The sequence below is a fragment of the Pseudorca crassidens genome, chromosome 1 (genome assembly GCF_039906515.1).
Source record: "Pseudorca crassidens isolate mPseCra1 chromosome 1, mPseCra1.hap1, whole genome shotgun sequence".
In the NCBI taxonomy this organism is placed as follows: domain Eukaryota; kingdom Metazoa; phylum Chordata; class Mammalia; order Artiodactyla; family Delphinidae; genus Pseudorca; species Pseudorca crassidens.
This window is the reverse complement of record NC_090296.1, coordinates 178,142,192-178,164,828: the sequence shown is the minus strand read 5'-3', so window position 1 is coordinate 178,164,828 and position 22,637 is coordinate 178,142,192. Positions and strand designations below refer to the sequence as shown.

Here is a 22,637-nt window from a genome sequence, read left to right as displayed (position 1 = left end):
TGAGGTTGTTAGGAACCATTTTACTGAGATTCCAAAACTGTTTTAGTTGAGGTATGCTTAAGTGGAAGGAATGTAACGGTGAGACACTGAACTACTGACCTGCAGGATTGTTTTAGGAATAGAAATGAGAATATCAGCTTCTCATTCATGGTAAAGCAGGTAACTATCTTAACAAAATATAAGAATCATATGTTACACGATTGTATGATCCTTACTCATAAGGTTATAAAATTTTCCCATCTGCACATTGCATAATAAGACTTTGAGTTTTGGTATGCCTTAGTATGAATCTCTCTAAAACATGCTTCTCCTAAGCCACTAAAATTCTGTGTGTCTGTATGTATATGCATGTGCTTGAGTGCACACATGAAAAGTAAGCAGTTATTCATGATATAGTTCTTATATTTGATACCCTTTATTCATGCACTTATGTCACTTATGAATTGATCTTTCCCTTTAGGTAAAGAGGACGAATTTCCAAAGAAACCTTTGGGACAACTTCCCCCTGAATCTCAATCAGCTGGCGTCAGTCACCTGAGCAACGGACAGAGAAGTGTGGGCAGGTCAAGTCCGCATCTGGACGGCAGGAGAGAGAGCGGCTCGTCACCTTACAAAGCCCACGAGCATTCCCCTCCCCATCAAAGTAGAACAGGTACCCCCGAGAGGGCGCGGCAGCTGCGGCGGAAGTCGGTGGACGAGGAGAGTAAAAAGCTTAAAGATGAGGTGGATTTTCAAAGGAGACTTCCATCGGGTCCACAGGACAATTCCAGGCAGTATAACCACGCAACCGCTAACCAGAATAGCAACGCCACTTCACACATCAGGAAGGAGTTTGTGCCCAAATGGAATAAGCCGTCAGATATCTCAGCTATTGAGAAAACCGCCAAGTATGCCATTGAAGGCCGAAGTCGGGCTGCACACCCCACGGCGAGAGTCACCGTCCCCGGTTCCGCTGATCCGTGGGCCCCCAGCGTTAGGCAGAAGGTGAAGGTGCTGGATGCGGACGAAGGGAAGCGTGGCTCCACAGCCTCGCAGTATGACAACGTACCCGGGGATGGAGCCAGCGCGGCCCTGGAGCAGGCGCTGGAGAGGGCGCACTCCCAGAGCCCCAGGGGCGCGGCCTACCCTCACAGCCCAAGGAGGCACGCTGAGCCCAGCTCCAGTCCATCCAGAGCCCCGAACACGTTTACATTTAAATTACAGCCTCCGAGTTATGCAAAATATCCATCCCAGTTAGACGGGGAGGATCGAGGGGCAGCACACCCCCCATCTTACAGTGACCCCCCCACTTACCAGGGCAGTTCTCCAAAGCGCATCCCTGCTGCTAACAGCAGCTTTGTGTCTCCACCGTTTCCCCACGGGACACCAGTGAATCCTTCCCGGAGACCTTACGGTTCTACTCTTTCGACTGATGTTTCTCCAGAGAAATCTTACAGCCGCGCAACTCCTCTGGTCCAGCCGTCCAGTCGAATAGAAGTTCTCCCTGTTGATATTGGTGCTGCGGGATATTCGGGCAATTCAGGGTCACCAAAGAATGGGAAATTCCTCCTTCCTCCAGTGGAATGTTTGCCAGATAATAACGGAAAATGGTCGGAAGTTGGTTACACATTGAGACCGGAGATGCACGGACAGTCGTGGACTCGTGATGCCAACCGTAGCCACTTAAGCAATTTAACCAAATACCCCACCTTTCAACACGTCCCCTATCAGGACCACACCCTCCCTGCAGTTTCAGTAGATAGTCCGGTGCGGTATCGAACTTCCCCAGCTCTGGAAGATGCCAGTTCATCTGGGTATCAGTATTCAGGGCCCTCACCTCCAGTATATCACTACAGGAATCGGGATGGACTCTCTATCCAGGAATCAGTATTGCTGTGAGAATTGATCTGTACTTGCTACAGACGAGAGAATAGAAACCATATGAAACCTACATTGCTATGTTGATAATTGCCAAAGCAGTATTTTATACAGTTGTGAACAACTCGCACAGTTCTCGTGTATGTCGGTAATAAGAATATATGGAAGTGATTTCATCCCCACCTAGATGCTGCTTAAGATGAGCTTTTAACTTGCATCATCACTGAACCTGTTAAAAAGAATTTAACCTGGAAACATAGCAATAGTATTTAGGGATGCACGCACAGTTTCATTTATATCTTTCTCCAAAATCTGAATATTTGTACTCTGTTAGTCCATTCTATTTTGAGTAATGATACAAAGCACTGAAAAACTGTAGAATAGATATTTTTAAGGCTATGTGTAGTGTACGTGTCTTTTAATAGATACTATATGCATCTACACATACACGTTTGAACACAGAACTAAAGAAATGTTAAAAAAAAAACAACTACTTTTCATCTAGATCCATGGAATAATTTATTCTACTTCTTTGCCCTACCTTGTCTTTTGGTCATGTTTTTTTTCCCCCTTATATTTTTAACGCAGGTCCTAAACTGACTTGAGGGTTTGCCCTGGCTTAATTCAGCATCTCACGGAATGCTCAGCTTTCTCCTTCAATTGCTCATTCAGTTTTCAATCTGAAGATGAAAGACATTGGAGAGAAAGGCTAACCACTTAATGGTGCTTAAAATCGGGGCAGTTTAATTTTATGACCAAAGGTGCAGCGCGCAATGTATCCGTGTTCACCAAGAGATCAGCTTTCGTGCGTCTGTGCCCTTTTTTCTGGTCTGACCCTCGCAAAGCTCAGAGCAGAGTGTTCCTTGCCAGATGCCCAGGAAGTACACACAGCCCTCCGGCGGATGCCAGCAGGAGAAGCTGCAAGTTACCGATCATCAAGCACTCACACGGGGCAGCAGAACAAATTCCTTTACATTCATTTGAAAGCAAGATTAACAATATGGTTACTTCTTACTTCTGCCCCTTAAATTACTGTGGAGTCTCCCCGCAAAGGGCCCCGGGGTGGCATTTACATGATCTTTTCCTGGCCCTCTTCTTTAAAGAATGTAGTCAGTGAATATTGCTGCTCGTAGGCCGTTAAATTATCGCTGTGTAAAATTGTAAAAAATGATCCTAATTATTACTAGGAACCTCAGATTTTGGTGGGTTTTTTGTTGTTTTTTTTTAAATAGCGTGACTTTCATACTTTCAAAAATCTTTTTTTGTTGTTGTTTGTTTCAGTGAAAAATTCAGGTTCATGGTAACAAATCAGCAATGTCTTTCAAAATCTTCTGTTACACTACAATGACCAAAACACTGACCAAGTTTTGGGCACTCTAAGAAAGTATGCCTTTGGGTTTCACTGGAGAGCTTGTTTTCAACATTACTTTGATCCTATTTGAACAATAGGGAATAGAAAACCTAACATTGATGGTTCTTCTTGTTGCAAGTTGGGGCTTTAAGCTTTCAAGGTACAGAAGTATGTCTTTTAAAATGAGAGTAACATTTGTTTAGCTAGGGAATGTGACAATATTTTTATGTATATAATGAGCCTAATATAATTTTAATCAACTTGGTAATGATGTTATTAAATGGCAAAACAAATGCAGTGTATTAGCAGCCAAACACTGCGCGGAAACTCCGATCCACCAGGCTCCTGGTTCAGATCATGTGGAAGCTTAGAAATAAATGTATATAAAATTGTAGCTGGGGATGTGAATTCCAATTTTAAACCATGATTCTGTGACTTGTAATAAACCAAGCTGTACAATTTAGTTTATGATAGCAGCATCAGAGCTGTTCCAAAATATATATATATATCAACAGTGGTAAATACTGTAGATTTATATATATATATATATATATATATGCAAAAAATATATGCACACACACTATTTTCTTATGTCACCTATGACTTTTTTTATCTGTATACTTCTTTTGATGTGATTGTTTTTAACATGCTAAATAAGTATATTTTGTTTTGTGTCTTTTATGTGCTTTTTTCAGATGGCATCTCTGATTTTTCTAAAGCTAGTTCCTTTCTAACTGAGCAGATACTGTGTAGCGTTTGCCTACATGACTTTATATGTATCACAGTTGTATATGTTTTACTAATTTCCAGTAGTTCTGTGTTTAGAACCGCATCACCTGCCCTTTATTTGATTTAATCAGCCATTGTTAATAGTGATAAGGTATTATTTTCAGTCTTCCCCCATTAGAAAATGTAGATCTGTTAGTTTTTCAAGTAGGAAAATATAACTCAGAGTCATTTTGCCACCGTACAATTTTACTCTTTCAAATTTATCTTTTAATAAAAGATAAATGGTGAAATAAGGATAAAATATGAAATAACATTCATAGAGTAGGCGAAGTATATTTATAAAGAACATTTGGGGAGGATCTTCATGGTGTAGAGACCGATTTTGCTTTAACTACATGTACTTGAGTAACTATTTTGCCACTATTAAGTCTTTTCTTCATAGCAGTTTTGCCTAGCACAGTAAGCACTTTGATATAGTTGTTATATTTTAATATTTAGTTTGAAAAGTTAAAGAAACTTAGACCCAGTGTCTCAAAGGGTTTTAAAACTTCGACTCTTTCAGGTGCTTATGTTGCTTACAGGATTTTTAAAATAGCTTTGAGAGCTGGGAGATAGCCATAGCTGTCAAATCAGACACCCTGGTATTGCAGGGGAGGAAAAAAAATTCTTCTTCCTTCTGCCCTCTAGGTTCTCCACCCAGGCCCTGTAGATTGGACTGACAAAGGACAGACCAACGGGAGAAAAGCAACTGGAAGGTCATTAACACGTGCGTCCTGCATTCACGTGGTATCCGGTTATCAGTCACTCAAAGGGAGGGTTAGCTTGGGGTCTCTCCACCCAACCTAGTCAAGGCAGGGGTGAGGGTGGTAAGGGGGAGAAAGGGCACTTACGGAAAAGCAGGTGACTTTCTGGAAAATAAATGGGCCTTAAGAGAGCAGGTGGGAGACATGATCGTCTGTGATGGGGTCTGGTGGGGCGCCAGAAGAGGAGGTTATAGAGTTGCCCCAGGAGGGGATTTAGGAGAGTTGTGTTCTTTGGGGGTGCGGGGGGGTGGCGCTCTGCTTTTAGGCAGATAAGGGATTTCAGAAACTCAGATGCCTTCAGCTCAAAAATCGTTTTTATTGCCCAGTGGCATATTTTGGGGTAACAGATCCCGATACCCTTCACTGTCAATGACAGAATGTTTCTCAAAAGAAGGAAGAGAGATTCAGGTAATGGGGCATTTCCGGAGAAGAAAAATGGTTGTTTACAGGATGTGATGGGATTGTTTGAACTTTTTTTCATTTTAAGAAGATTCTTATACTAAATTTTTGTCATACTCAGTGTCACTTTAACATGGAGTTTTATATTTGTTGTCATTTCAGATCTCTCCCTCAGGGCTCGTTATACTATAAGCACAAAAATGATGCCTAGTCAATACTTTGCTAAGATCCGTTTTCTTTTCATTTTCATGATTAGAGAAAAGCATTCCATCTCCACAAATAGGGATTTATTCACAGAGGATCTACAGCTTAATCTTCTGGAAATACTATTCTCAGTTATCTTTATTTATTTATTTATTAGCATCTTTATTGGAGTATAATTGCTTTACAATGGTGTGTTAGTTTCTGCTGTATAACAAAGTGAATCAACTATACGTATACATCCCCATATCCTCTCCCTCTTGCGTCTCCCTCCCACCCTCCCTATCCCACCCCTCTAGGTGGTCACAAAGCGCCAGCTGATCTCCCTGTGCTATGCGGCTGTTTCCCACCAGCTATCCATTTTACATTTGGTAGTGTATATAAGTCCATGCCACTTTCTCTCACTTCATCCCCGCTCAGTTATCTTTTAGATTCACACCTTTGTTTTAGTATGCATTTGATTGTGGGTTAATTGAGACTGTGGTTTTGGCAGTCTGTTTCTTTGTTTTAATTGTCCTTTAATGGATTTTAAATTTCATTTCTTTTTTTTCTTTTTTTTTTTGCGGTATGCGGGCCTCTCACTGTTGTGGCCTCTCCCATTGCAGGGCACAGGCTCCGTGGCCATGGCTCACGGGCCTAGCCGCTCCGCGGCATGTGGAATCTTCCCGGCCCGGGGCACGAACCCGTGTCCCCTGCATCGGCAGGCAGACTCTCAACCACTGCACCACCAGGGAAGCCCTAAATTTCATTTCTAATATTGATATTAACACTTACTGACCAGATGGTTTTAATAAGTCAGACTTTACTTTTATAATGACCTAAGGTATTGAGAATAGGAAGAAAGGATTCCATTTAACATTTATGTATGAATTGTACTTTCAGAAGGATTTTCAGTTTCCATAAATCTAAGCATAATTGCCACCATTTTATCAATAAGAACCCTGAAAAATAGAGGAACAAATGTTAGATTTCATAGGACTGGATCTTGACCCCTGCTGCTAGTTAGAACTGGGGAAATTTTTTTTAAAAATTGATTGTGTATTACCACTGTGAGCTGTCTCAAAAATTCTTAACAGGTCAGTTTCAGAGATTAGAAACTGATTTCAGGTAAGTTAAGAAAATTTCCACTGGAATGACTAACATTACCAGCCATCTCTGTAAATGCTTATGAACTACTAGCAGTTGTGGAAAGTAGCAGTGGCTTCAGCTGAAGGTGGCCTGACCCGGTACTTTCTCTCATTACGTCTTACAGTAGTTCTTCCAAATAGGTAGAGCCTTACGAGGATTTCCATTTTCCTGGACAACCTCTGTCACTTTCCGTAAGTGACAGGCTAAAAAGAGGCTTAAGCTGTCAGGAAGCCCAAGTGCGTTTTCCCCATGTGAGAAGCTGAGAAGGTGCTGCATATCCTGGTCGTCCACTTGACCGCTCAGCATTTTATTGAGCACCTACAGTGTACTAGTTGCCTTGGGATTGTGCTAGGTTCACACGTCAAGATAAGAGGCACATTTTGTAATCTGTGTCTCAATTCAGTGTTGGGGGCGGGACGTGCACAGGTGACTATTATGGGCACAGAAGGGCCCAACTCAAGAGGGTGAGGGAGGGCCTGTGTGGAGGATTCTCAGAGTAGATGGACTAAAGGGAGGGGAAGGGGGCGTTTGTACAGAGGGGATGGAACGAGCAACTGCGTGGTGCGTGTGGGGAAGTTTCTCGCTTTGGTGTGCGTGTGGGATGGGGTGGGAGGGTCTGCAGAGACCGGGTCCTGGAGGGCCTTTTGTGGCCTGTGGAGGCGGATGCAGGGGTGCAGGCCTGGGGGAAGTTAGGACAATTGCAGAAAGTGTTCTGTCTACAAGGTAGGTGGTCCAGAGCTCAATGCCAGGGAAGAAGTTACGAAGAAAAGGTGATGAACCTGAGAACTATTTACTAAGTAAAATTGGCAAAACTTGATAATTGGTTGAGTGTAACCACAATAATTAAGAAAAGTAGCTAACATTACTGAATGCCTGCTGTGCATCTGGCACTGTGCTAAGCATTTTACCTGTATTAACTCACTTAATTCTCAGAATAACTCTCTGAAGTGTGTACGACCCTAATTCCCAGTTTACAGATGAGAAAACTAAGGCACGAAGAGTTGAAGTAACTTACCCCAGGTGACACGGTAGGTAAGAGACCCTGGACTTGAATCTGAATCTAGGGCCTGTGTGTCCCTCCCCCCCACCGACAGTTTTAAGGAGGTATAACTTACCTACCATAAAATTCACCCATTTTAGTGTACACGTCAGTGATTTTTTGGTAAATTTACAGACTTGTGCAACCATCACAACAGACCAATTTTAGAACCTTTCCGTCACCTCAAAAAGATCTCTTGTCCCCATTTGCAATATCCATTCCCACCCCCAGCCTCAGGCAACCACTAATCCACCTTATATCTCTTTGATTTCCCATTTCTGGACATTTCGTATAAATGGAATCAGATAATATGTGGGATTTTTGCATCTGGCTTCTTTTGTACTTAGCCTAATGTTTTTGAGGTTCGTCCATGTATTAGTAACTACTTTTTTATTGCTGAACAGTATTTTGTTGTATGGCTATATCACATTTTGTTTATCCAGTCACCAGTTGATAGACATTTGGATTGTTTTCACATGGTGCTGTGACCATTTGTGTACAGGTATTTGTGTGGCCTTGTTTTCACTTCCCTTGCATATGTATTTAGCAGTGCTATTGCTGGTTTTTATGATAAGCTTGTGTTTAACTTTTTAAGAAACTCCCACACTCTTCCAAAGTGTCTGTACCATTTACGTTCCCACCAGCAATGTTTGAGGGTTCTGATTTCTCCACATCCTCACCAATACTTGTTGTTTTATATTTTTTTGGTTATAGCCGTTCTAGTGCATGTGAAGTGATATCTCATTGTGGCTTTGATTTGCATTTCTCGAATGGCTAAATGATGTTGAGCGTCTTTTCATCTTTTTATGAATCATTCATGTATATTCTTTGGTGAAATGTCTATTCAGATCTTTTGCTCACTTGTTTAATTGGGTTTTATTTTTGAAAAGTAAGTGTTCTTAAAATACTCTGGATACAAGTCCTTTATAAGACATATTTGCAAATATTTTCTCCCAGTCTGTGACATGTCTTTTCAGTTTCTTAATGGTGTCTTTTGAAGTGTGAGTGTTTCTAATTTTAATGAAGTTCAGTTTATTGGTTTCTTCTTTATGGATCATGCTTTTAGTATTGTATCTCTCTGCCTAACTCAGGGTCACAAATGATTTTCTCCTATGTTTGATTTCAGAAGTGTTATAGTTTTAGCTCTTACACTTAGGTCTGTGAGCTGTGTTGAATTATTACCGTGTAAGGTGTGAGGTAAGGATCTAAGTTTACGTGGGTATTCAGTGGTCTCAGCACCATGTGTTTAAAAGCCTGCTTTCCCCAGCTGAATTGCCTTGGCACCTCTAACAGAAATCAGTTGACCATATATATAAGTATTTATTTTAAGTTTTGAAATCAGGAAGTGTACATCCTCCAACTTTGTTCTTTTTCAAGTTGTTTTGGCTATTTGGGGTCCTTTGCATTTCTATATAAATTTTAGGATCAACTCGTTAGTTTCTTCAAAAACCAAACCAGACCAAAACAACAACCTGTTGAATCTATAGATCAACTTGGGAATCTTAAAATGTTGGGTCTTTTGATCCATAAACATAGACTATTTATTTTGATCTTTAATTTTGATTTTTATTTTTTATTTTATTTTTTTTTGCGGTACGCGGGCCTCTCACTGTTGTGGCCTCTCCCGTTGTGGAGCACAGGCTCCGGACGTGCAGGCTCAGCGGCCATGGCTCACGGGCCCAGCCGCTCCACGGCATGTGGGATCTTCCCAGATCGGGGCACGAACCCGTGTCCCCTGCATCGGCAGGCGGACTCTCAACCACTGCGCCACCAGGGAAACCCTTTAATTTTGACTTTTAATTTATTTTTCATTTGGTTTTTATTTTTCATTCATTTTGATCTTTAATTTCAGCAAGGTTTTGTAGCTTTAGCCTTAACACTTATTTTGTTAAAATATTCCTAAGTGTTTTATTTTCCTTGCTCTTGTGAATAGAATTGTGTTCTTGAGAGCCTGTGTGCTTACACATCATTCTGTACTGTTGAGGGGAGAGGAGGCTCAAGGTTGATTTCTTCAGTTCCCAGGTTGGGCGGTGGTGTGGATAGTGGGGTCACAATCTGATGAAAAGAATTCAGGAGACGGAGCAGGTGGAGGCTTGGTGAGGAAATGGCTTCTGTTTTGACGTGTAGAATCTGAGGAATAGGGGACGGACAGATTGTGCTGTCTGATGGGCAGCCGGGAATTCCAGGGAGATTTGGACTTGCTGGCATGTAAGGATCAAGTCATAGGAGAGCACCTGCCTCGGGAAAAGATGAGCTGAGGATGGGAGAGCCTGGGGGGTCACTGACAGTTAAGAGATGCCCCAGGGAAGAAGGTGTGAAGCACTCAGACAGGCAGTCCTGGACTGGTTCCGCAGTACCCACGTGCCCGGTGATTGAAGACGGAGCTTCGGAGTCAGACTGACTCGAGTTTGAAGTCGACATCCACGGAGGCCACTGTTGTCGATTCTGGGAAATCGTGAAGTAGCAGGACGACAGCATCCGTGTCCTCGGGGACCTGATGTGATCCATTTCCTCCTCTGTAGCATGGAGATTGTAGCGCTTATTTCATGGAGTTGTGAGGATTAAATGAGTTGACTTGTGCAAAGTATCCAGTGTAGCGTCATCACGCGGTAGTAACGTGGAACGTTACCTGTTGTCACACGACCCCACGGAGCTGGGCGTTAGAGACTAGGAGGGTGTGGACCCTGACTTCATGGAGCTGAGAGTCTCGTGAGCAGCGCAGAGGCACACACGACACGACACGACACGACACGACACGTTGGGGGAGGGACGGCACAGGGCGATGGGAGAGGAGGGGCCCTGGCTAGGGGGGCAGGGGTCCCAGGAAGGAGGAAATCGTCGGCGGCCTCAGTGCAGCACAAAGGCCCATTGCCTTGACTGAAGAAACAATTGGGGTTTGACAGTTTGGGGGTCGGTGCCGTCATCTGCTGTCTCTCCTAGAGCCACGGCCAGGTTGGCACCCATGGGCGGCGATGCCGGTCTCTCCAGAGAAGGGTGGGTGGAGGGAGGGGCTGGGAGGGGTGGATTTACATGGGGAAATAATGCCAGTTAGAGGGTAGTTCTGACCATTCAACCACTCAGGGACCTCTACCAGCCAGCCTGTGGTTTTATTCCAGTTTGTTACGTTCTGTATTCATGGGGATTAAAGCACCAATGATTGACCTTTCTGTAGTTCAGAGTCTCCACTTTAATTTGGAGGAAAATCAGCATAATCTGAAGATAAAGCAGGCTGCGTCAGGAAAGCTCTCATATCCCGCCAGGGACATCCTTGACTCTGGAGAGCAGTTCTCTGAGTTTTGCTGCCATGTGCAGCGCACTAAGGAGGTGTGATCTAGAAGTCGCCGTGCGCGGATGGTGGAGAGGCTCACTGCTCTGAAAGCTAAGCACAAATCAGCGATGAACCGTGGCTCCCAGAAAGCCCAGGCTTGAATGCGGCTGTCAGCTCTGCCAAGATCCCTGGGGTGGCTCCAGGCAGGTCACTGGGCCTCCCCAGGCCTTGGTTCTCTGATCTGCAAACTCTGGGGGTCGGAAGGACAGTTTGAAAAGGGCTCTGCCTCAGACGCTAAGGGGAGGGTGCCCCGACCCCAGGTCTCTTTGTCTGCTTTGTGCAGGTACCATGTCGGGTGCTAGGAAAACAGTGGTGAGCAAAGACCAGATGGTCCCTGGCATTACGGAGTGGACGGTCGTGTGGGGAAGACTGGCATTCTTTGTTACCAGCATAAATGAAGACCCACATCTGTGGCAGGGACCAGGAGGGAGGAGGACCCAGTGCGCTCGGGCCCCTGTGATAACGACAAGCACGAAGGTGATGCTCGTGAGAAATGATGTGGCTTGAATTGTACGGGCAGCGAAGTCGGTGCGGTAATGGGCCGAGGAAACCGGCTCATGGCCGTGGGAGATGAGGGGCCCTCGCAGGACAGCCTGGGAGCAGAGGACGCAGAGTAGCAAATATGGCACAGACAGTTCAAGTTGCTAACGTGGAGGCAGTCGTACATTATCAACCGTGTCTGTACCCACGAATAATACATTCGCAGGAGCACCTTTGGAAAGGCGGATGCCGACGGCCCTGGCCTTCGGCAGTTTGCTGGAGTAGACTGGAGCCCTCACAGCTGCGCTGCAGCCTGAACTTGCCTCTTGTCAGCAGGTGAGCTTGGGCAAGTCACGCTCCCTTTCTGGGCTGCACTTTCTCAGCTCTAAAACGTGAGTGTTCGAGCTAGACAGGGTGGTGGAGATGACCTCGGACAGCGGGTCTCAACCAGCGCTGTGAACGAGAGTCACTCGAGAAGCTGCCAGAAATACTGATGCTCAGTCCCCCCCAGACCAATAAGTTAGAATCTCCCTGGCTGGGGCCTAGGAATTAGGATTTTTTTAAAAAATTAAACACACAGTCCAATATTTCATGATTCTATAACCTGTGCCTCAGAACTGAACCATGTGATGCAATTGTATAGGAATAAACTGCAAGAAGCCAGAGCCTTGGGCTTGAACTCTTGGTTGAGAAGCCATGAGTGACCTGCCTCTCTTAACAAGCAAAGTGTTTGGACCATGAAGAAAGGAGACGTCCTTCCCTTTCCACCTCTACGTCTTTATTGTTCTAGCTCCCATGTCACTCTTCTGTTACTATCTGGAGACACCTTAAAATCATGTGAGGGCATTTCTATCTAGAGGGTTTGAATGGTGTGTGGAAGGAACTCAGGCTTGCAGCAAACTTGGAGATGAGTCTTAGCTTTTCCACTAACCCTGCTGGACCTCAGCCTCTTGAGTAAAATAGAGAAAATGAGACCTTCCCTGCAGGGTCGCTCTGAAGATGTACTGAGGTAATGTACGTGTAATACAGTGCCTGGGACAGAGCTGCTCCATAAATGTTAAATGATGAATAGAAATGTTTGTATAGGGAAAGGGCTAATATCATTTATATTTAAAGGGCTTGTTTTTCGCCTTGAGACTTGTGAAGTACCCCCAAGTGGAATATGGGCAAAGCATAGTAAAAGAAAATGTACAGGTAAGTACAAAGCGATTAAACATATCCTCCATCTCCACTAACTAGAGGAACTGAAATTGAAGCAATGATTGACAAACAGTTGGCCAAAAGGATGTCTGTGCCCTGCTGGTGGGAGGAAAATGCATCCCAAATGTGCCACTTCCCATGCTGTGTTATCCATACAGCAACACCACTTCCAAGAGCAGAAATGCATGTGGATGTAAAGGGATGTTTGTTTCACCATTGTTTGTAATAAAGAAGAACTGGAGATAGCCTGAATGTCCGTCAACAGAGGACAGGTTAAATTAGAGTGTAACCATATAAAAGGACGCTAACACTGTTCACCCTTTAAAAATACGGAGATGGCCTGATATGTACTGACATGGGAAGATGTCTGATTTATTGCTCAGTGAACAAAGCTACAAACAGTATTCACATAGCCCTTGGTTGACTTTCCAGCTTCTGCCTCCCCATCAGGCCAGCCTTGAAGCAGACAGTATTGTGGTGTTGAAGGTCATGCATCGGGTGGGGTCGGGGGTCACTCACCGTAGGTTTGGGAGGGCCAGGGAAGTTCTATGTACACGAGCTTTGAAGCCTTAAGGACAGACAGACTCTGAAGAAGGTTTTAGAACTGATGGGCAGGCACCTGGGACGTAAGAATGAGCCACGTTGAAGTAAGACAGGGTGATGAAGAGGGGTAAAGACCCCTAAAGATGGGGGCATGTCCCAGGTCGGTAGGGATAAGAGGTGAGAGGGAGGCCGGGCAGATACCTCCCGCTTGGGTCACCGTTTAAAGGCTTTAGCTGAGAATGAGACTGACAGGGCTTGCAATGGAACTCAGCAAGTGCCCATCCTCCATGGAGAGGCCCTCAAACTGCCAAGCCCTCCCCTTAAACAGTCCTGCTCCTTCCCTTCCTGTTCTTTCAGCTGGGGAGTTGGCGGAAGAAGAAGGGGCAGGAAATCAGAGAGGTCCCTGGGGCAGCCCTGAAAAGCAGCAGGTGGTCACAGGCCAGGAGCCCCGAGCCCAGAGCACTACTGGAAGCCACACCCTGATTGTCTGAGGCTGGTGTGACCTGGGGTGAAAGGGCACTTGTTTATTTTCACATCGAAGCTAAAGGTCAAGTGATGCCCAGTGAGTGACAGTTTGAAAAGCAATAATAGTTTTTTTGAAAGGCAGGTAACTCAGAAATATGAAGGCCTTGAAACAAGGGGGGTCCAATCCCTGCTAGTCTCTTCCGGCTGAGTAAGTCGATGTTGGATTTGCTTCTGTTTCAAAGCCTGTGTGGGAAGCTGTCTTCTCTTCCCCGCTGGCCCCATCAGAAACAATGGTGGGTGTTTATTGATTCCAGAAAGAGGTGAGGAGGTTTTAAACCTGGACTTGGCCCATCTTTTTAAAATCACTGGATGTTCCATTCGCCTGGGATAGCCTATCTTTTGGAGTTCATGGATCAGGAAAATATTCTACAAAGTTTGAGGTACATAGAATTGTCCATTTTTATTTTATCAAATGTGTATTAAAAGGAAAATATCTTAAACATTTTAAAAAATATTTGTTTTGGTTGTGCTGGGTCTTAGTTGTGGCAGGTGGGTTCCTTAGTTGTGGCATGCGAGCTCTTAGTTGCGGCATGCATGTGGGATCTAATTCCTGTGTTGGGAGCAAGAAATCTCATCACTGCACCACCAGGGAAGTCCCAAAAGGAAAATATTTTAAAGAATATTGTTACACAGGTGAAAAAGAAGAAAGTAAGAGCATAAATCAGAAAAATGGACAGTCCATTAAACTGAATGTAGTTAGCCTTTTTAAAAATCCACTATATTGACCTTTATTTTCTTTCTTTTTTTTAAACACCCACATTGTCATGGCAGACTGGTGGAAACTCGATAAGTGGCTCGGCCATGGTGCACACACCAGCATTTAAAGGCCACTGAATTCGTGTTTGAGTACCAGATGATAAAATTAGATTGCGTGGTTTGTAGAAAATTAAATTCTTTAGCTAAACCAGATGCTAAGCTTCTGCCCAGAATCAGTATACTGTTAGAAGTCTGGAAACAATAAACATACCGTAACTATTAATTTATGGGTGGGTTGTTGGCAGGTAACTTCAGAGAAGGAATCCAGGCTTGAAACAGCTCTTGTAACACCAGATGGAGTGTGTGAGTTTAATCGAGTCCCGAGAAGGGATATCTGTACAGTGCCTAAAAAAACAAAAACAAACAAACAAAAAAAAACACTGGGATCTGAGTTAGGCCTGAGATAAGCTGAGAGAAGCAGGGAAAACTAGAACCTAATTGAAACTGATACAAGAAATTAAGAGCCATGCAAAGAAAACCAGATGTTCTTTTATGATGAAGTGCGTTGGAGGGAAGCAGGGACAACTTAACCCACCCAGAATCCAGTCACCTGGCAGCTTCACCCGAGGACAGGAGGCCCGAAGGAACCAGGCTGACTAACCAACTAAAGTCCTACATGTAGAGTGGTAGAGCTGGAGCGCTGTGCTCTTGGGGAAACTCTCTGGATGACAGACCACACCCATTGGACTCAGGCCAGGCAATTCCTGAAGCTCCCCGCATCGTGTGATGAACAGTTTCCAGATGGAGAGACAAGCCCAGAGTTGTCCGGGGACAACTTGCCCAAGGTCTCACGACTGGGCAGGAACCAGACCTCACCTGTCCCTGCTGCTGATCCACCCCAAAGCAGATTGAAGACACAAATCCAGAGGAGGAAGGTGGGCACTGCGGTGACCCCTGCCGTCAGCCGGACAGCCCTCACTCAGCCGGAGAGCGAGAGGAGGATAAAGCCTAGTTACCTGAACAACCAACCAACCAACCCTGGTGCAGATATTCAAGAAATGGCAATATGGGTGAAAGTCCAACAAATCTGAAGTCTTCCCTGCATCACTGTGTAGACTGGCCTGTGTAATGAGGCCCCTGAATCCCACAGCGTTACCGAATGTCTGCTGTGTGCCCGTAAGTGTTTATCAGAATAAAGTCATATTTTGTTCACTACACATCCAATTAAAAAACAAAACTTCCTAGTTGAAGTCTTCAGTAACACTTGGTGGATTCCTGCAGTAACATTCTACTCAAAGACACAATCTCAAATCATACCATTAAAGCCCAGCTTGGATTATGTCCTTTTCCTGCTTTAAAAACCTTCGGTGGCTCCCAAAGGCCATCAGATGAAACATCCATCATTCAGCCCCGCTTTCAAGGCTGCCTGTGACATACACTGTGAACTTCCTTTCAGCAGGGTTTTCCCGTGTGTGCTTTCTGGGGCCCCAGGGCCTCTAGAATTGACTCAGGCTGTGGTGGGTTTGGAAGTCATGAAGTTGGATGTCGGCGTAAAAGTCAGGAAGGGGCTTTGCTGGCTGAGGCTCGCTAAAGAGGTACAGCAGGACTCAGCTTCGCTGGTGGCAGGTTTCAGTAGCTTAGTCAGTGTTCCAGGCTCCATGGTGCCCGGCCCTGCAGTGGGGGCACCGTCTTCCACGGAGTCCACGAAGGAAGTCGCCCACCGGGCTGTCGGCAGAATTACAAAGCCTGGTTTGCCTTTATGTCCCTCACACCCTTCCTGTTGCTTTGTCCCCCTCCCGTACCTAGGACTCTTCCCACCTGGTATCACTTCTCTTGAGATCCTCAACGTCACATTTATATTTAAATAAAGGTGTCAGATCCCAGTTATGAGTCTACCCAGTGGCCTAGAGTTTTCCGAGGCCTCACTCTTCTTACAGTCCTAAGTTACGCAGAACGTTTGAGGAAAGGGTGAGTTTCAACTGGAGGTTGGGCTGTACCATCCATTACCAGGGTCACCGTTTCCTAAACTTCCATGTGTGTGGAAATCGCCTGGGGAGCTTGTTAAAATGCAGATTTGGTTCCGTGGGTTCCAGGATCTCTATTCCTTTTAAGCTCCTGGGCGATGCCAATGCTGCTAGACTGGGGAGCACGCTGTGAGTGACGAGGATAAAGACCAGATGTCCCTGGAGAGCCGTCCGGGAGAAGCTCAGGTTCCCAGGCTCCGTCACTCCCACGCCAGGGGCTCAGAGGCTGCCGCCTGGCGTAAACACAAGCCGTTTGCCTCGGGAGCTCAGGGGCATACATGAGGTAGTGGGGTGTCTGCTTTTCCACGTCTTCGCAGACCTCAGTTATCTCACAGGCCTAGACCGTCAGAAGGCTCTCATCTGGCTGTTGGAGATGGTCCTTCTCATCTCCAGAAGGCAGTTCAGCAAGTTCTCGAGGTAAAAGGGTAAATGCTGCCTTCGGGGATCTCCTGGAGCAGCTTCCAGCAAGCGGAGGAGGTGCCTGTGGACTTGTTCTCCTTAGCACATCGTTTTTCTCCCTACTGTGTTTACAAACAGGCCGCTTAGCCGCAGGTCTTGGGTGGATGACACCCACTCTCGTTCACTTCTGTGTATGTTACTCTGGAGAGGGAAGATAATGCAGTTTAGCTAAGCCAAGCTGTAGGTTGGAAGTTATAACCCACCTAATTCCTTACAGAAGCTATTGATTAAGGCTGTGTCTCTGCCACCTGCTGTGCCTGGGCCTCCTGCCATGTGGTTGATGGCAACTCTGACAGCCCCGTCCCTGCAGAACCCAGAGCTCCTGCCACGTTTGTTTCCAGCAAGTCTTTAGTGTCTGCTCTCCTGCCTCCTCACCCCCCGCTTCCTTCTAAAGCATGTTTTGAAGTCCACACTGAGACAGGTCACCCAACCCATTTGTCATGTGGTGGGGTTACAGACTGTGGAGTCTGCAGCAGACGTCAGCTGGGCCTTTGGAGGCCTGTCACCTCCCCAAAGAGAACACTCTTGTTGACCATCTGGCACGGGGGCGAACACCTTTCTTGCCCAAGAGGTCCTAGGCTTCACTCCAGGGAGTGGCATGAGGGTTAGAGCTCGGAGAGAAAGAAAAAAGTGGAGTCAGAGACCCAGGAAATGAGGTCCCCGCGGAAGGTAAGAGCCTTTGTAAACGTGCCTTTGTTACCTGGATGGATGTTCAGTAAGCATTTGTTGAATGAATGAGTGAAAACAAGTCAAGAAGGAAAAAGCTATTGCATATGAAGCACGGGTGTCACCACCAAATGTCCTGTTCTGCTTCCCTCCCACCAATTACTTGTAAGGCTCTTGTCCCAAACATGCTGGGGGCCTCATGGAGACATCTGGACGTGTCCTCCTGAGAAGGTGAGCAGTGACTTATTTCATGGGGTTGTGGCAGCTGTGACTGGTCTCCTTCAGGTCATGGAGCTTCTGGACCTGGTTGATAGCAGAGCCTGGACTAAAGCCCATATCCCGTGACCCCCAGCTCAACACGCTTTCTATTCTGTCAAGCTGTTGACCCAGCCAGGAAATGTGCACTATCCGTGTTTACCCCTCTGTGAGCGAGCATGGGAGTGAATTAACTTGGAGACCTGTCACTGACCTCCATAAGGCCAAGGGGCCTCCCAGAAGACTTGACCTCGAGCCCTGCTCTGTTCTTCACCTTGGGCAAACACTTTTACCCAAAGAAGTTACCTCTTCCCCCATACACAGTGGGGAGGATGCCTAAGGTCAGCAGCAGTGGGGGCCACGAACTAACGGTGACTCGTCTGTGCCGGCACTAAATGAAAGATGAAGGGACAGGTGTCCAAGGGGCTGCCGCACTTCCCTTCCCTGCCGAGGAAGTGCAAAGGACTCTCCCTTCCAGTTTAGAACCCAAGCAAGGCTCCACACTTGATCAGCCTGGATTTTTTTTTCTAGGTCGTTGGAGGCAAAGAAGTAGTGCACTGTATCCCCTTCCCTTTTTCCTTCCCTCCCTCCCTTCGGTGAACAATTACTGCCTGTTTGCTGTGTTTCTGGGCACTGGGAATAGAGCAGTGAACAACAACCCACAGCCTCGTGGGGCTCACATTCCAGTGGGGGAAACAGCAAGGCAAAGCCAACACGTAAGCGAGGTAGCTGGTGGGGAAACAAAGCATGGAGAGGAGTAGAGTGCTGGGAGGGGTTGTGATATTAATCAGGATGGTCAACGAAGACCCCCCTGGGAAAGTTGACCTTTGAGAATAGACTGAAAGGAGCTGAGGGAGCCAGGCATTTAGGTCTTTGGAGGAGAGTCTTTCAGACAGAAGGAATAGCGAGTGCAAATGTCCTGAGGCTGGAGTGGCCGGCGTATTTGAGGAAGAACAGGAGGGCTGGCGAAGCTGAAGCCAAGAGTGTGTGAGGGGCCGAGAAGTCGACGAGAGAGAAGATCTGGGGCCAGATCATGAGATCACAAGGTCGTTAGAAAGATGGGAAATTACTGCAGGATTTCTCCTGGCTGCTGGTTAAGGAGTGGGTCAGGGCGTGCGGAGGGCGGGTGGCAGCAGGCGGAGGAGTTAGCACCTCTCAGCTGTGAACAAAGGCGGGTGGCGATGAGAACTTGGACAGGGGCAGAGCAGTGAGGGGTGAGAAGTGGTCGATTCTGAATGCATTTTAAAGACAAAACCAAAAAGCCTTGCCATTGGGTTGCATGTGGGACGTGAGTGAAGGAAAGGAGACGGAATGACGGCAGGTGTTTGGGGTTTCTTTTCGGCTGAGTAGCTCAAAGGATAATGTACCATGAACTGGGATGGGGAACATGTGAGAAGAACAGGGAGAATGTGAGGGCTTCTGCATTGGGCATATTAAACTTGAGATAATATGGAATGAGACTAAGAAGAGCCTACGTTTGCTGAGCTCTTCCTATGTGTCAGGCACTGGGCAAAGCATCTTACAGATGTGGTCCCATCTCATCCTTACAACAGCACTCTTACCGTAGAGATAAGACAGCGGGTAGCTGTACCCATTCACAGCCTGACAAGACCTCCTGCAGCAGCAGCAGCAACATAGATCTTTCCTGTCTGATTGTTCTGTCTTAAGTGCACAGCCATGGTTGGTATTGGCTCGCCACACTGTTAATGAAGACGTGAGTCTTCTCCTTGGTCCCGCTGCACGGCGAGATTATCAGCTTTGTTCTGTTCCTGGAGCCTCATGGATGCCGTGTAAACACAGAGTGAGTGAGTGAGTGAGTGAGTGAGTGAGTGAGTGAGCTTGTGGAACCTGTAGGCGCCGGCCACAGGCTGGACTGACCATGTTCCTCGCCTGTGAGGGGAGAAGCCAAGGAACGGGACCCAGGGATGGGGTACATACATCTACCGGGTGCATGGTGGGTACGTGGGAGAGTGAGCTTGAAAACCAGGGGCACGGAGTGTTCAAGGTGAGCAACTTCATAACTAGAAGCATCAAAAATAGAAACGTGAAAACATGAGTCAGCATCTGAGGTGAGCAGCGTAAAGCAAGGTGTGAGTGATGGCGGGGGCAGTGGGGCCGGGGACAGTTCAAGCCTAATCTGTGAGACCGGGTGTGCTTTGTTGTTCCTTACCAGCTGGGAGAGTCTTACCAGCTGGGAGAGTCCTACTAGCTGGGAGAGTTGTACTACCTGGTTCAGTCTTACTAGCTGGGAGAGCCTTACCAGCTGGGAGAGTCTTGCCAGCTGGGAAAGTCTTACCTGCTGAGAGAGCCTTACTAGCTGGGACAGTCTTTCTAGCTGGGAGAGTCTTACCAGCTGGGAGAGTCTTGCCAGCTGGGAGAGTCTTGCCAGCTGGGAGAGTCTTACTAGCTGGGAGCCTTACCAGCTGGGAGAGTCTTGCCAGCTGGGAGAGTCAGTCCTAAGGAGGTCAGTAGTGTGTGCTGAAAAAAAGAGAAGTGGGAAGAGCTCTAACTGTAAGCCATTTAAGATGTTAGCTACCTCCTTGCTGAATAACAGATCACCCCAAACTGAGTGACTTATAACAGCCGTGGTGATTTGTGATCTCTCACGATTCAGGAGCAGCCAGCGACGTCTCAGAGGCTCTTCCCTCCCACGTGTGGCGCCTGAGCTGGAGTAGGTGGAGTTCCCTGTCCTCCGGCATTTTTCTCTCTGGGGTCTCCACTCAGGGTCTTTCCAGCATGATGTCTTCACGACAGTGATACTTCCTATGTGACACCTCAGGGTTCCAAAGCCACGTGTCCCCAGAGAGAGAAACAACCAGGAGGGAGCTCGGGGGACAGACAGCCTCCTCTTTGCTGCAGTCTGATTGTCAGAAGCTAGTGCCCACAGTTGGCCGTTGTTCACGGGACATGAAGTAGACTCCACCTTTTTCTGGGAGGTAAATCCAAGGATTTGCTGGCGTGATTTATAACCACACAGAAGCCTGTGACATGGTCTGGGGACCTCATAATTATACCCTCCTATTATATAAGAGGCGTTCAGTGGAAAGTTTCTCGGTGCCTGCGGTGGTTGGCGATTAATGTCGGACGTGTGAGGGATGATGTGACGTGCAGGCAGGTGGCTACGTTTTCTGAGACTAAATACTGTGTCGATGTCATTACCAGGAAAACCCCCAGGCCTGGAAATACTTTTTTTCTGTGACTCAGGATGGTATATATCAGAGTACATTGTAAAGTAGTTCATGTCACAGGGATACAAAATAGAGCTAGGAGCCATAAGGCAGGAAACAGTAAGGAGACGGAGTGGTAGGTAAGAAAGTGACCTTGACTTTGCTGTGCTTTTGATTTGACGCGACAGCAGAAACTTCCAAGTCTTTGAGAGAGAGCAATATTCTGGACCAACTAGATCAGCCAGCTGCCTCCATGACTATTAAAGCCAGTAGTGACACCAGTTCTGGCAAAACCAGACCTCTCGTGCTACTGACCCCAGTGTGAAGGCACTTGGGGTTCTATGTGCGGAAATCGAACTCTAGGTAATTGTTTTGTTAGAGGGGAATTGGGAGTCTTAGTGAATTCAAATCTACTTCCAAGAGGTGTTTGAAAGCCTCCTGCAAGGACATTGATTGCACTATGGGATGGTTGGCTGATGCCAGCTAATTAGGAAAACCCATTCTGGGCCTAGCTTGAGTGAGCCCGGGGAAGGATAAACAGTGTTACTATAGCTGGTACCCTGGAGTTCCCAGGATAACCTGTAGTCTCCTTACACTTGATTGAGTTTATTCCACGCACAGACTTCCGCTAAAGGCCACCGTGTCTCAATGTGTGAGGCAGTTGCCAAAATGGAGTAGTGCCAATAGCTGGAGCTCTTGTCTGTTGCTGCAGCTAAACAATTAAAGAGGAACCTGAGTTTCACCGGAAGCAATTCCTTGGACCATTTGGCGCCGTCTACAACTGGGTCCAGGCATTACCACCGCGGGGCCGACTGGCTGGCAAAGGTTCGCCGAGGCTGGGGTACTTTCCACTTTGGGGTCCAGCATTATGACTAACTTCTCAGTGTCTCAGGCTGGGCAGATTCCCATGGGGGCAAACCCCAGACCCGCATCTCGTAGCGTGTGATGGTGGAATGTAATTTGGCAAATGTTGTACGTATGATGCAAAAATAAATCCATAAGTAAACAAACTTAAAAAGGAGACAAAGAGAAAGTGAGCAAATAAACTTGGAAAACTAGGCTCAATAAAAGTAGTTTTTTCCCTTTTTTGAAACAGGACTTCTCGGAGCCTTTAATACGCCACCACGCCTTGTGAATGTCCAGAATGATAGGTAGCATTTTCACCTCTTATGTGACCATCGGAACCATGTTCCCATGATCACGTTGGGTGACTTCGTTTTCCAGCAACAACTTTGGGATACACTGTCCTAGATCAGAGCTACTTGGAGGGCAGCCTTTGGCCTGATGGTCCCCAGTGGGGTAAGTACGGAAATTGAGAGTAAGCTTTTAGAAAGTTTTCTGGCAGTTGGACAGATTAATTTTTATGTCTGTTGAACCTAACACCGAAGTAGTGGGGCTTATATTTTGTATCTCTTTGCTTTGGTATTTCATGTTCGAGTCATTAATGTTTAGGGCACTTTACAAAGAATACCCATCTGCAGCACACTGAAAATAAATAAAAATCACAGTCCTTCCCCTCATCATTTGAGAGCGTCCCCACCAACATCAAACCCCCGATCAGATTAGCATCAGGCCACGAGCACAAAGGTTACCCAGATGGACTCCAGACTACCTTCCAGCATCCCCTACCCCTGTAGGGCAGCCAGCCCTGCCTGTTATCATTTCTTCGTGCACCTGTAATTTTGTATTCTGAGTGCGGAATCTCAGACCCCCGCAGCGGTCCATCCACTCCTTGCTCCGGAACGAGAAGCCCCAGGATGCTACCTTGTCAGGAGGAGAAAAGGCAA

General features: G+C 46.4%; 1 protein-coding gene and 1 long non-coding RNA gene across 7 annotated transcripts in view; both read left to right on the top strand.

Annotated features, from left to right (window-relative positions):
- Nucleotides 1–5,271, top strand: part of USP6NL (USP6 N-terminal like) — a 145,017-nt gene extending 139,746 nt beyond the window's left edge. For all 6 annotated transcript variants that reach the window (XM_067701163.1, XM_067701144.1, XM_067701154.1 and 3 more), the window contains one exon: nt 461–5,271. In XM_067701163.1, the coding sequence (XP_067557264.1) occupies nt 461–1,878 (1,418 nt within the window). In that variant the 3' untranslated portion in view covers nt 1,879–5,271. The remainder of the gene's footprint in view (nt 1–460) is intronic.
- Nucleotides 5,272–10,556: 5,285 nt separating this feature from the next.
- On the top strand, nt 10,557–15,494 carry LOC137203958 (uncharacterized). Its single transcript, XR_010933383.1, has 2 exons — nt 10,557–11,312; nt 11,542–15,494. It is a non-coding gene; the product is annotated as an uncharacterized lncRNA (long non-coding RNA).
- Nucleotides 15,495–22,637: the final 7,143 nt, after the last annotated feature.